General features: G+C 39.5%; 1 protein-coding gene across 2 annotated transcripts in view; it reads right to left on the bottom strand.

The window, feature by feature from the left end:
• LOC145437047 (uncharacterized) overlaps positions 1–8,008 on the bottom strand; it is a 65,661-nt gene extending 57,653 nt beyond the window's left edge. The window contains exons 1-2 of one of the 2 annotated variants that reach the window (XM_080314211.1): positions 7,781–8,008; positions 3,408–3,579 (exon numbers count right to left, since the gene is read on the bottom strand). In XM_080314211.1, the coding sequence (XP_080170337.1) occupies positions 3,408–3,579; positions 7,781–7,853 (245 nt within the window). In that variant the 5' untranslated portion in view covers positions 7,854–8,008. The remainder of the gene's footprint in view (positions 1–3,407; positions 3,580–7,780) is intronic. The other variant, XM_080314210.1, reaches the window with a different exon arrangement.
• Positions 8,009–14,605: the final 6,597 nt, after the last annotated feature.

Genomic DNA, 14,605 nt, shown 5'->3' on the forward strand with positions numbered 1-14,605 from the left:
GAGGGTGAATGTTGGCGTCAGTAATATTCAGGTTACGTTCGATTCAACAGATCGCGTTAATAGGATTTGAGTTGGGTCGAATCAATACATTCAAATACGATTCAACTTGATTTGTGTAGTGAGTTACACTGATGACTCCCACTTTATCAAACGATATGACATCGAACAGCGTCAACACTATGCAAGTCGGAGCAACTTCAAATTTTCACGTCGGCGTCAAATTCGTCTCATCACTCAAAAGAGGTGGCGTTAGCCAATATCTCAAAGGTATATTCATCGACGGCAATAACGAAGAGATATCTTTCACGTGTTTCAATCGTGATTTGTTCGGGAACATTGAGAAAGCATTCACCAAACGAAAAAAACTCATGGTCAAATCCGGTTGGGTTCAAATTGATAAATTTACTGGAAAACCCGCTGTATTACTTGGTCGGGCTTCGTCAGTAACTCTGCATGGAAAATCGAGACATACGACTGAAGAATACCCATTATTGACCTGTGAATCGGTATACGGAAATAAAGATGAATACGTCTCGATCGCCGCTACTTGTGTTTCTCGAGAGGAGAAGATGGTCAATTCTGGCGCCGGAAAGGAGTTGAAATTATACAGTTTTACATTGAAGGATGATACTGGCGAGGTGGTTTTGGACCAATGGAACAAAGCCTCGCTCGTATCCGGGAAGAAATATCAACTCACTCGTGTTAAAAACTGTGTCGGCAGCTTGAAAATCGATTCGTTAACTAGACTTGTTGAATTGAAAGAATAGTTTGCATATTTGTATACCACAATACAATATTTCATTTCGCGTAAAATGTATGACCTATGTGATTCGACAACTGGGTTAGTGCGGTGTTGTTCTACTGATCGAGGTGTGAAAATTGTGCTATCGCGATGAAGTTGTGACTGTGAACAGCAGACTATTCTGTAGGTGCGAAACAGCGAATAAGCCGAAAGTATTATTCAGGTAGCAATCAATAGCGAGGAAAGAGAACACGATCGGTCATTTGACACGACTAAACTACGACATCATATATCATAATTTACAATCAAACTATTTCACACTGACCGGTCTAGTGTAATAATCGATAGTAGCGACTGGACGAGAAATAAGTCAGCGCGCAGGTCATTCGAAATATAGGTCGCACGCGTAATCCTCACAACAAACCACGTTTCCGTCCGCGCGGGTATTGTTGGTGACTCGTACATATTCAACACCGCGCGAGAGATGCCTGAAAGTACGAATCACGACCGCAAGAACACATGGCGAGTCGCCACAGATCCCGTAAGAATACATGACAGACACATTTATCGTCGTTAGCATGTCGCCGCACGTATACCTAAAAACATTAGCATGCCACCACGAGTTTCGCGTTATCATGCGACCGCACCCATAAGACGAAAACGTTAGCATGTCACCCCCGCCATAAGACGAAAACGTTAGCATGCCACCCCCGCCATAAGACGAAAACGTTAGCATGCCACCCCCGCCATAAGACGAAAACGTTAGCATGCCACCCCCGGTTTCGCGTTAGCATGCGACCCCGCCCATAAGAACCCCACGCTAGTTCGCGAGCGATCGTATATACTACTAGTCACTACCGTCAAGTCACGAGTTAATTCGAGTCATTGCACATTTTGACTCGAGTCAAGTCAAGTCAATCGATTTTCGAAGGTGACTCGAGTCAAGTCAAGTCACTCGATTTTTTGAGGTGACTCGAGTCAAGTCGAGTCAGGTCAAGTCAAGTCACGAGTCAACTCACAATTCAAGTCAAGTTGCCTTTTCCAAGTATGAAGCATGATTACGTCATTACATTTTGCTAGCTGTCTGAAATACACGTTTGAGTGGTCATTGATTTCGAACCGATGAACGAATATACCATCAAGAAGGCGCTGTATCGCTCACATATTGGCTACGTAGAACTGCTAAACTACGTAAGTAATTGCATACCCTCAGTTTATAGTCACCATCCAAAATAGAGAATAGAGAAACGAATGGATAGAATGCAATACTTGACTATTTACAAATTGATATGATACAATTCGAGCCTGCGCCAATTGGTGGGGACTATATGTTAACTATATTCGAATTCAATTTCCATAAAACAAGAGGTTTCGTTAAGGTAAGAACAGAGAAGTGAAATATATATTTTTCTATCACATTATCTTACTATACTAGTTTACGATAAAGTGAGCTGTAAGCTTCGACTTCGTTTGCAGTCAATATATTTGTGATAGTGAGAGAACAATGGACGCTCAGTAAAACGCACGATTATTGAATGAGTAGTCGCTCTCGCGGGTTACAGCAGCGTTTCGTGAACAATTCGAACATACGTGAGATACAGTGAATTTTATCGACGCCGATTATTTGATGACTTGAAATTGACTCGTGAATTTTGCTCCGAGTCACGAGTCAATCCACATTTTGATACGCCAAGTCAAGTCAAGTCATTTTAGCAAAGTGACTCGAGTCAAGTCAAGTCATACGAAAAAGGTGACTCGAGTCATCCCAACACTGCTACGCACTGAAGCATCATTTTTATGTCTCTCTGACGTCATCCTGGGGGTCAGCCTTGATAAATGAGAGAGAAAATAATTTTTGTGGAGAAAAAGTTTTTTATTTAAGCTTATTAAGAAACTTGTTATGGGGTGTCGATCAAGGGCGGAATAGGTACAGCGCTATGCCCCGCCCCACTTTTAAACTGAAACGACCCAGATTTGAGTCTTGGTGGGGTCATGGTGTGAATTTGAAAAGTGATGATCAGTTCTGCAAAATGTGTCCCACCTCGTAAGGCAAACAACACACTGTGGCAGTTGCTCGCGATTTTTCTCCGCAAACGTGAATCCGAATTCAAGATAACTATCGTCGCATTTAATTGTAACTTTTTTCATTACGGAGCAGCTGTTTGCTTGCCTGAGTCCACAATAGACACAACCACACCAGTACGCAAACAATGGCCTAAAACTGCAACATAAAAAGTATTGTGAACCGATACCAGTAACCCTCAAGATTTAGCGAAAGCGTTTTGCACGTCATACTGGTCGTGCTGAATGCGTTCGTGACGCCATGATTGGTAATCCTGACTTAAAAATGAGTTTTTGTGACGAACGCGCAATGTAGTTTTCTATCCATGCATTCCGGAGCAGTTAAATGGCAACAGTAACGAGCATGTGTCTCCGTAAATATGTAGACTATCCTTTATATAATGTTTAACAAATTCGTCTATTCCCCACTAAAACCATTGAATTACCCACCGGTTGGGAACTAGGCTACTGCTATACAGTGTTCGAAGCGACACTAGAATTTCCAGCCTTACTGACCTGGAACTGAGTTCAAAATATATATTCAACATCCAAAGGCTACATATGAGATATTTCATTTTTTACGTCAGATTTTACCAATACTAACTGGTCAAAGCAATGCGCAGCTGTAAGGATCCATGTGTCGGATAACAAGGTGCCGCCGCACTGATCTCTTCCGTGATCAAGCTCTATGAATACTTGCCAGGGCCATTTACCATCTGTGTGGACATCGTCGCCGTGTACAACTTCATTCGTCGGAAATACCGTAGCTGGCAATACTAAAATGCAGTAACTGTTTCAGAACCTCAAGCTTCAACAAATTAGGTTGACATCCTTATAAATGTCGTGTCAGAATCCATGAACGAGAACAACTAGTAAATAAAAGTCACGGTGTGGTAAAACTTTTCGTATTATCAGTAAATAAATCGCATCAGCCCTTGCTAAGAATGATAGCAGCCGGAAAATGTGAATGTCTGAAACAGACACATAGGCTACATATGCTTGGGATAAACTCATGAACTTTGTATTTGTTTCATTTTCTAGATATTTACTCACGATACGGTAGCAATCCTGGTTAGCGGCGATATATCTATAAGCAGTGATTGCGGAGGTTTCAAAGTTGCTTTGTCAATACACTAGAATTGGCTAGGGTTCCACAGATGAGATGTCGGATTGCTATGAGGAGTTGAGGATCATTGATATGGTCTATGACTACATAGGCTACATATACTGTGGCATGAGCAATATCAAAATGTGGGTAATCATCATTTTGGCGGTGAAACAAAGTTTGCGGCCTTTAATTGGTTTTACGTAGGGTTGCATTTAAAGCAAATGGATTTTTACAAAAAAGATGTGTTTCATTTTTCAAGCGCTGTATAATTATGCCATAATTGTGTAAATACTTTCGCAAAAACATGTAGAATGAGCCTACGGACGATTTGCACCCAGTATATAGTCCTGTAGAATTTTCGGTCAACCTAGAAAAAATTCCTATAAAGACGTATTATATACCGTTGGAAAGATAATTTTATCAGCTTTTCAATGATGGGTTTTGTCATTTTTTTTACCTTGGGGAAAAAAAGTTATGACCAAAAACGTGCCAGGGGGTAAAGCACTAAAGCAGGGGTGGGCAAACTTTTGAGCTCGCGGGCCGCATTCAACATCTGAATCCATTCGCGGGCCGCAGCAAAACGCAATATTGGTATTTGATCACATAGCGAGGACATGGAGATAATATTATAGGCTTAAAACCAAACATTGCTTCGATGATATCGTACACGCGTCAGAAACAGTGGCGAGATTTCATAGGCTGGTCGAACTCAATAACCAATGTGTCAAAACTGTAGAGATGAAAATCGATTGTCCCTATTCTTAGAGCAGGATTGAAATTTGAATATGTGAGCAGCTAACTGCTCATAGATTTACTAATTCCACTTTGGTTTAGTGCCAGCACACACAATGCTGACAGCATCATAACCATGTTAGCATCAAACACGCTTCTACTATGTGTAGATAAAATATAAATACCCTAATTCTACGCATACAGAGAACGAATCGGATAGTTTGATGGCATGAAAGATGACGACTGTGGATGAGAGATTTTTGAATATGATATTCATACTAAACACAGAGCCATAAATGGGATTGGATGTAAATCGCGCGGAGCGCGAAAAATTTTTTCATTTGAGATCAGCTTCGCGGCCCCTTTCGGATGCTTTCACGCCCCCAAGGGGGCGAGCTGCTCAGTTTGAGAACCACTGCCTTAGAATAATCATGTTGCAATATACTAAGAAAAAGTTGCATTAATTCGATTTTTAGTAAGCATTTTATCAATATTTTGAATAAGTTTCTTCAGACTCTCGCGGGCCGCACAGAACGGTGTTGCGGGCCGCATGCGGCCCGCGGGCCGTAGTTTGCCCACCCCTGCACTAAAGCATCACTCATCGACAATTTATGCAACTCTTTTCATTTTTTTCGCGCTGGGCGCGATTTCATGTTGCCAAATGTTTGATTATGAGTACCCTTCCCCCACGAAAAGAGCATGATTTATAGAAATTAAAAATAGGCATTTCGGCGTCGACCATTACCACGCCGCGATGCTCGAAAACATATGAAGTATTTGCCAATATGGTATTCTGAAAAGTGTGCCAATAGATCGCCGGCGAGAAAACCTTAGTTGAAATAAAGGATTGCCCTTATGTCGACCGGGAACTTCGAAATAAATATAAGCCTATTTAATTGTCCATAGCTGCCTAGATTGTTCGTGTCTAACTATTCTATCGTGGCAATCTGAACCCCACAGGTCATATAACATTTCTCAGAGAAAAATTATTTGCCAGTGAAGAAATACGAATTTTCGATAAAGCCTCCACAAACATTTCTTTGATCTCGCATGGTTTCTCAATAAATTACGGCATGACGTGTGGATGTACGTTTTGTGGCCATTTTTCCTAATTTTTCTGAAAAGTTGTGATCAGCGTTTCACAATTCAGTTTCAAAGCATGACCAATTATAGTGTCCAAAGTAGGGTTGCATTTAAAGCAAACGGTGTTTTGAAACACTTTTTTAAAACATATTTTAAACGAAAGCCTTTATTAAAAAACAAAATTGTATTGTTTTCAAGTTATAAAATTATGCCATAATTTGTGTAAATACTTTCCAAAAACATGTTGTATGATCACACGGACAATTACCACCCAATTTAGCCGACGTATATCGTTATGGGATGGTTGGAACCCTCAAAAATAGTCGGTTCAACAGTTGTAGCACAGATATTTTGTCAAAGGGGCTACATTTACCCTATATTTTCAATGGTCAATTTCAATCCATTATGACGTCACAATTGAATATTCGTGACGTCATGTCATGACTTGAAAACAATGGAAAACATGTTTTAAATTAGGGCCTTGTTTTAAACGTGTTTGTTTTTAGTTGAATTTTGTTTTAAATGCAACCCTAGTCTAAAGGGTGTGTGGTACTATCACTCTCGCAGAAATGAGCTCCCGAATGACACAGTGAATCTACAGTACGATAGCCTTTTCTACACTTAACACAAACTGCTGTTTCTTTTTTGACTAAGCACTATTTAAAAAAGACAAGCAAGGTAAATGAAACAGACCACAGGAAGTAAACAATAACATAATGAAGTTATAACGGACAACAACAGCTCTACTTGCGCCCCCTACCCCCCCCCCCCAATCCCCCTGTCTTGCTCACTCTTACTACCTGAAACAGATATATAATTCTATTTTATTTTCATATATTCCTTTTGCATCTATATCCTGCTTTTCTGTTGAAAATTCATTAGTTTCTAGCAGTTTGTTCATATTTTTATAATAATTTTTCCCTAAATTTTAATTTTTACCCCTTGGCACGTTTTTGGTCATAAATATTTTTCCCCAAGGTAAAAAAAGTGACAAAACCTATCATTGAAAAGATGGTAAAATTATCTTTCCAACAGTATATAATATGTCTTTATAAGAATTTTTTCTAGGTTAAGCCATTTTTAGACCAAATTCTACAGGACTAATAGTCGACTTATACGATAGGGAGTGGCCTGAACCCTCGAAATCGTCATCAGTTCAAGGCAGTTGTAGCAAGTGGATATGGGTGTTCTGATGATGATGGTCGCCAAACTTTCAAATGCTGCATTACGATGTAGTCCTGGTTAAAGACATTTTTGGTCTGTTTATGACAGTGGTCGGAAGCCCTTTTCATCAAAGGAGTCATGTTTATCCTGTATTTTCAATCGCAAATGTCAATACACTGCCGTCACAATTAAAGATTCTGGACATCATTACTAGAAAAAAAATAGAAACATGTTTTAAACAAGGGCCATGTTTTAAACATGTTTGTTCATTGTTGTAAATTGATTCTTGTTTTACATGCGACCCCAGTTTTGCGTGACCTTTGTAAGCCAGAGGTCGCCGATCCCTGGACCAGTGGGATGTGTATTGTGGTGTATTTTTGTTTTTATGACTCAATCGAAAATTTCGGGTTCCGCGAAGGACTGCAGATCAGTGTAAGTGTTCCGTTAGTGTTCAGAATGTCAGGAATCACTGGCCTAGCACGAATGTGGATCGTGCTATAAGTATAGGGCTAGGCAGTGGGCACTACCAATCGCGTTCTCTAATCTGAATCGAGTAACAATTTTAATGATCCGAGTGACGATTCTATTGATTACTAAAAATATACACGCCCCTTCCAACCAAGAGTACATTTATCAACGTTAATTATAGTTAATATTAATTACAACACGCATTACATTCTTCGTGGTCGCATAAAATACACTATCTGAAATTACCACGCCATTCATACGGTTATGACTTCATACTGAGTTTTACTCGAATACTCCATTCGAGTCAAAGCCTTACACTGGATTCAAAATCGAATCACCAGGATACTCGAATTTTCAAGCCCGAAAGCTTCAAGTCGATAATTCAGGAGTCACAAAAAGCATAAGCTAGTTCATTAACTTACCTGAATCGTCAATAAGCATTCGGCCTAATGATCCTGTGAAAGTGCAGGCGAGCAAACCCAAGAAAATAATCATTCTTGCAGAGTCAAACCTTCTTTGCGGAACTTGTCAGACTTGATGAATTTTTAGGAATCTCAATCCATATAGATATACATCTTTTGTTGAGTGACATATGCCTCCGGCGCGATAAACTTATAATTTGACATTTGATCGAAATTGTATTTTTTTCATCGACTTGTTCAGGCAAAACTAATCGGTATGAATCATCGACGCGACCTTTTCCATTGATACATGTACAAATTATCAAAAAGGACAATTTTGTATCAGAAAGTTTCGCTACGGTAGCATCAACTGTCAATGGCGCCACGGATAAATAGATTTAAATCATGTCACCGGAAATAAGAGCAACCGCATGGACAGGTAATTCAAGTAGGGGCGTTATGTTGTCTCATATAGTGTGTTGACATTTATTTTTATTTTACATTCCAAAATATTACCTCCAAATCCACACCCTTCATTTGAATACTTTACTTTATGGTGGGACTGTCACATACTATAAGGTCCGCATACATCTATTGAGATTATCGTATTAGTCACCAATTTCGATCCCGAATGTAAAATACTTATTTCAGTATGTTGCTGGCAAGTAGTTTGCTTCTCTGCTCCAAGTTACAAAATGAGCAGTTTTGGGATTACTCGTATGGAATGTTGCAGTGTCATTATCATGAATTGCGCAATGAATAGTGGTTACGGGACAAGACAATTCTCACGAATTCAGATTGTTTCGAAATAATTAAGACAATATTATCCAGCTAAGGTACAATTTTGTTATATAACATGAAGTTATATTGAATTTTATATCACTGATCAAAAATTTATATCGCCTCAGAGGACGGAAATTACCCATAAATTACTGCCACCGACTCATTCAAACACTGCGTCATAATCCGATTAGTCTCCGGATTACACGGACTTAGCTTGTCGGTAGCATCACCAGATGATACCGCAATCTTTGCATTGCTCATGGAAATAACACATCTGCATCTGTAAGCCACTGGAATAGTTCGCCAAAATATGTTAAGTGTGAGATATGGGCGTCTAATCAGTATATGTCAGTAGCAACATTATTTTGTTATAGTGATCAGAATTGCGGCTCGCAATTGGACACCATTGTTAGACATAGGCATCATTACTGCGAAAAGTCAAGAGTGCAATGATGTCCGGTTACTCTTGCACGTCCGCACCATCCCTAGAAACGAGCTATATACGACGAATCGACGGGTCAACGATGTACTGTAACCCGAATGAGCAGTGTCATTGGATGCGAGATCGCTGTTTCAACATATTTGAAAAACATGCCACGAAGGCACGACCGCTACATGACTCATGTCTTAAGTTATGTATTGATGCCGTTTCATATTCATAATGGTAAAAATGATGGTAATCCCGCTGTGGTTTAATTGAAAACATTGTTTAACTATGCAGAGAACTGGCCTCGTTGGGAGTCCTAGAGTGACGTATACGTGGATTATCGTTCACACAGGAAGGCCTGTTCAGAATATGTCGACTTTCGAAATGTCCATGTTTTCAGTCTCTTTCCCATGCCTTATGCCTTAAAACGTATACTAGCTACTTTTTTCTGTAACTCATCCTTTTCATCCGTGTGCATGTTGAGCTGGAAGAATACCGGCTGAAAATGGGGGATTCCCCTAAAATTCGAGTACCACGATATTATCCAGCCCAGTGGTTCTTAAGCTGGGGGGCGTGAAGCAACTGAAGGGGGCCGAAGAAGCAGTCAACTGAAATTTCTTTTCGCGCTCTGTGCGATTTACCTCCAATTCACGCATATTTCTCCATATATAGACCGAATTTCATATTTTTGAATTCTCTCATCAACAGTAATAGGCTAATACCATCGAACAATCTGTTGGGGTTGCTAGCATCCCGGTTGGATTTTGTGATATGACGATAAGGGGCGCGAAATTTTTCACTATCATAAAGGGGGGCGAGTCTAAAAAAAGGTTGAGAACCACTGATCTAGCCTAATGAAATGCCATATATGTCAGCAGCTGTAGGTATTTTTCTGAGTTCAGGACACATCTTCATATTTCACACTGCCTTGGGAATCCTCAAACTTAACTAAGACTTAGCAAAATTTTGCAAATAATATAACTGTAAATGCACCATTTAATGGCACAGCGACATTGTAAATATCCTATTATTCAATGAATCGTCAGAACGGGGAAATCGATAACGTAATGAAACATCATAACAAAGAAATGGGTTAATTTGACAAAAACGCAACACCAATCAGATGGATGAATGGGTCGATTTTTCTAAATTTTGTGATATTTGCCGGAGAAACTTCAAGAGGGCCCCCTATCAATATTATCGCAACCCCCCTCCGATAACGTCGAACGCAACTTTGATTGTTGTACAGATGTACACCTGGTGTAGACTGTACCGGTATTACATATATGCACATTATTATGTGACTGTTCAGTGCTCCTTCCAAAAAGTTCAAACTTCAGCATAGAAAATAATTATGATGCCATGCCAAAGTACCACGACTTGTCATATTTGAAAATAAGTGACTCAAGTGAATTCTAGCGCGTGTCGAGACCCACATATTTAGAATAATTATGGGATGCAGCATGACAGCTGCATGCCAAATAGACCAAATAAATCCAGAAAACTGTCGGATGACATTAGTAATATGCAGGACCGTAACAGCACTTCGTCAGCCCCCCCCAAAAAATAACGTTGATCTTGGGTCCCCAATAGGGTGATAAAGCAACCTTCTGTAGCGCTTCGCCCCCCAACCTCCCACCACGCAAGTCGTGATTGCCGCGACCTACAAACGACTTTTATTGTACTGTTTAGTGATACGCATCACTTCGTCTAAACGCGCAAAGCGCGAAAAATTTCCACATTTCATGATTGAACCTGTCAATATGATCGGGAATTGCAGATATGTTGCTATCAATTTTTTATCCTCCCTACTCACGTAATCAGATTTCCCGGTAGAGCCCGTAAACTGTAAAACGTAAACTGTAGGGCCGTAAATAATTATTAAACATATTCGGGTTGTATAATAACTTCCTTACATGATGTTGCTTCGTGACCTCCTGTCTGCTATGTCAAAAGATATGGAAATCAATAAAAGTACTAAACTAAAAGACGCACACGATTTCAAATTGGTATTTCTTCACTGGTAATTAATTTTTTCTTGCGGGTAGGCATTTGTCTTTCGGGGTTCAGATCGCCAGGACAGGAACATTCGGAGCCAGCCATTTAGGCATCTATGGACATTGGACAACTAAACATATACGCCTATGTATATTAGGGTTGTTCAGATTTGAAAAATTGTCAGGAAACTTCGATGCTTGTGACCCAAATGATGGTTTAGTACATAAAAACCCTTTTATGAGCAATTTTGGTCATCTTCATTGTGATCGTTTATCCCCGAAAAGCTCCCAAGGATCCACGGGGCAATTCTCCTTACTACATGATCTGTCAATTGTCATGTTGACCATGTCACCGGTTTATAGCTTTTCTGACGTTATCAGCCGAAAACGGCCATGTAGAGATGAGATATTGCAATAAAATAGATATGTTTTCAAAATAATATTTAAATGCAGTTATATAAAGGCCACATGCATCTCCGTTTTGCTCTGCACAACCTGTCTATCATGTTCATGGGAATCAAATATTGGTTGCACGGTTGACATCGGCTTGTTTTGGATCGTACATTGAGGAAGCGCCGTTAGGTGGCCAGTCGAGAACAAATGCAGATATTTCCAGCTAGTTTTCAGCCATAAGGTATTATTCAAAGGTGCGTAATGTCAGTAATACTTTTTTCAACTTAAAATCATCTGTAAAATACCGAGTTATCTTATTTTATGGTAATAATTTTAGGCGGTCTAGCCTGAATGTACGTCAAATCAGAAATTACCTCATATTTAAACGACAGGGAAAAAATCAAGCGATCTATTTACATATAGTACCAAATATTTACAGTAAATAGTTAGTTGCATGAAAAATCGAAAAGCTGCAAAAAGTTGCTTGAAAAAAAGGAAAAAAAACTTGCATACTACATAACTTCTGAGTGTTTAGGAAGCTGCTGGAAGCTGTTAAAAAGTTGCAAAAACTTGCCCTCTGATCATTCAATTCGTAACTCTGAAATTGATTCCATAACCAAATTGTTTGATCACAATTTAGAACATCTTTTTCGTGACATCACAATAAATTATCAACCTCACAACAAATTGAATATATGTAGCCTTCTGTACACCTTTCTCAATGATAGCCATTCAAACCTTTCATGTATGGACAATGGACATAGATTTTAGAGGCATAAAATATCAGGCATCAGGCCGCTAGAACCTTTCCTGCATGCAAGATCTATTGCATATCTACTTGTACTACACCACCAATTAAAAGACATCCACCTCTGATAAAAAAAATAGTAGCGTGAGCGTGAGGTGTAAACCAGACAAACGATACTTTCACACCCTTCTAATGATTGTAAACGACATGAATACACCTACCAGGGTTGGAAAATATGTGCGTTACTCAGATTCCCCCCCCCCCCAAGTTCGGGTACGATGACTGGAATTGGTACGCGATTGACAACAAACAAGAAGAATGGTGTAATTGCAAGTTTATTTCGAGAGAAATATTTTCAAAATGTTTGTACCCATGTATAATACGCACCCCCCGATTTTAATACGAAAAAATTGATTAAAACGTGCGTATTACATGAAAAATTACGGCAGTCAACAAATTACGTCGCAACTTTTAGAAATTTACAAATTTATCAACTTGGAATATATATCGGTCTAGTGCAAAAAGGGGCAAAATGTTACTGAGAAAAATCATGATTACTTTTCCACATACTCGTCATAGACTACTGAGAGATTTTGCAATAATGTTTTTGCTGTAATCGTAAGAGTGGTTTTAGGGGTTCTGAATGGCACTAATTTCGAATACGACCTTAGTTTTTTTTCAAATTAGCTCTTGTTTTGGAGATAATCCATGGGGCTATTTTGACCAAAATCTCCTATTTTCGCTTCAATGGCTAGATAGAAAATTGGCTCAGTATTACTATAAAGTTAACAATTTCCATCTACTTGTGAATTTGACGCTCAAAATCAATGATCCCTCTGAGCTGCGCACGTGCGTAATTGCGCAGTGCTGACACGGTCTCTGCGAATCCGAATTGATGATTTTTTTTGTCGTTACGCGCTGTTCTCCCAGGAACCGCGCTGTCAGTGGGTGAGTGCGCGCCGACTCGTCAAAAATTAGACGGAACATTGCATAGAAGACTCTTTTAAATCGAAATACCACGACAAACAACACTATGTTTAGGAGTATTAGATTTAACATAGTTAAAGACTTTGACGGATATCATGTACATAAACAAACTCCAGTCATGAAAATGACTCTTCTCTTCTCTTCTGACTCGAGTCCGTCATATAAGGCAAACATATTTTACGCAAAAGCCGATATTTGTATCTATTGATTTTCCCGCTGTTCCATACCGAGTTCGGTATGGAGATCTAGCACGGTATGTCTTGATATTGATATCGAACGCCTACCAACTTTCAAGGTTGATACTGAAAGATTAGAGCAGTATTTCGGTTATCGAGGTCGAATATAGGTATTGTAGGTGTGCCGTGATCTGGCATCTACTAAACACATTGCGGATACCACGCAAAGCCAGTGATGGGCTGAGCAAATTTTTACGGTGTTCAATTCCGAGATAGGTGATGAGATTTCGAATGGTACACTCTAAATTAGAATGCGGGCTTAGCATAATAATAAAACACGCCCAATCCGTTTTTAACTACCACATAATAAGTTAGCGACTATGGGTGCCTGAATGTCGTATGTTTCGGGGTGGTGTGTTTCTGCCGAGTCGTGCAGAACTCGAAATAATAGACATAAAATCTATAAATATCCACACGTGAAGCTTCAAACGATATTTTATTGCAAATGAATCAGTTTGAAAGGAATGTGATGCATTGCACAGTGGTACAGAAAAACGAAACATGTAAAATACAATCTCCTTGCGGACGATAAAGAAATTTGAAGACATGGCATTTTACCATGATCAGGGGGTCCCAGATTCGGAACGATTGGTGGCAAAGATGAATACCGTAATTTTTCGAATATAGTGCTCCCCTTGTATAATATACGCACCCTTAAATGGCGTGTAAATTTTGGGGAAAAGCCTGTACCCACGTATAGTACGCACCCTGCATTCGCTGTACATGAATAGTTGTGTTTAAGTATACGATCTCGTTCGCTGTTTTGCGATTTCACTGTTGAACAATGATTACATCATGACCATCGCTAATCATAATACAAATAACGGCATCGTCTCTAAACCAGTGGTGCTTAACTTTTTTTCCTCCAGCGCCCCCTTTCAAAAATTATCTTGCTCTAGCGCCCCCCACCCCCACATTGTCCTCCTTTTTTAGGTTTCTGAAAATGTCCTTCGAGGACGCCCAAATGTCCTCCTTTTTGACAATTCGTCCTCATTTACAGCTTTTAGAGCTAAGATGGTGGAAAGTTTCGAGTGAAAATTGGCATAAATGATGCTGAACAAAAAATCGTGGGTCGAACGTAAGCGACATTATTTTAGTCAACCAAAAGAAAATCTAGAAGAAAAACTGTATTTCCGGAGTTGAGCCTGAAAGTTGACCTTTTTCTTTAGTCAACCAACCACAATTTTGTGGTACATTTACCGTTTTCCGGATTTCGCTCCAGCATTGTAAGTCTGAAAATTTTGAAAATGTGTCCTAATTTCCCGATTCCCAAAT

The sequence above is a fragment of the Botryllus schlosseri genome, chromosome 4 (genome assembly GCF_051294905.1).
Source record: "Botryllus schlosseri isolate E-star chromosome 4, Bs_hap1, whole genome shotgun sequence".
In the NCBI taxonomy this organism is placed as follows: Eukaryota; Metazoa; Chordata; class Ascidiacea; order Stolidobranchia; family Styelidae; genus Botryllus; species Botryllus schlosseri.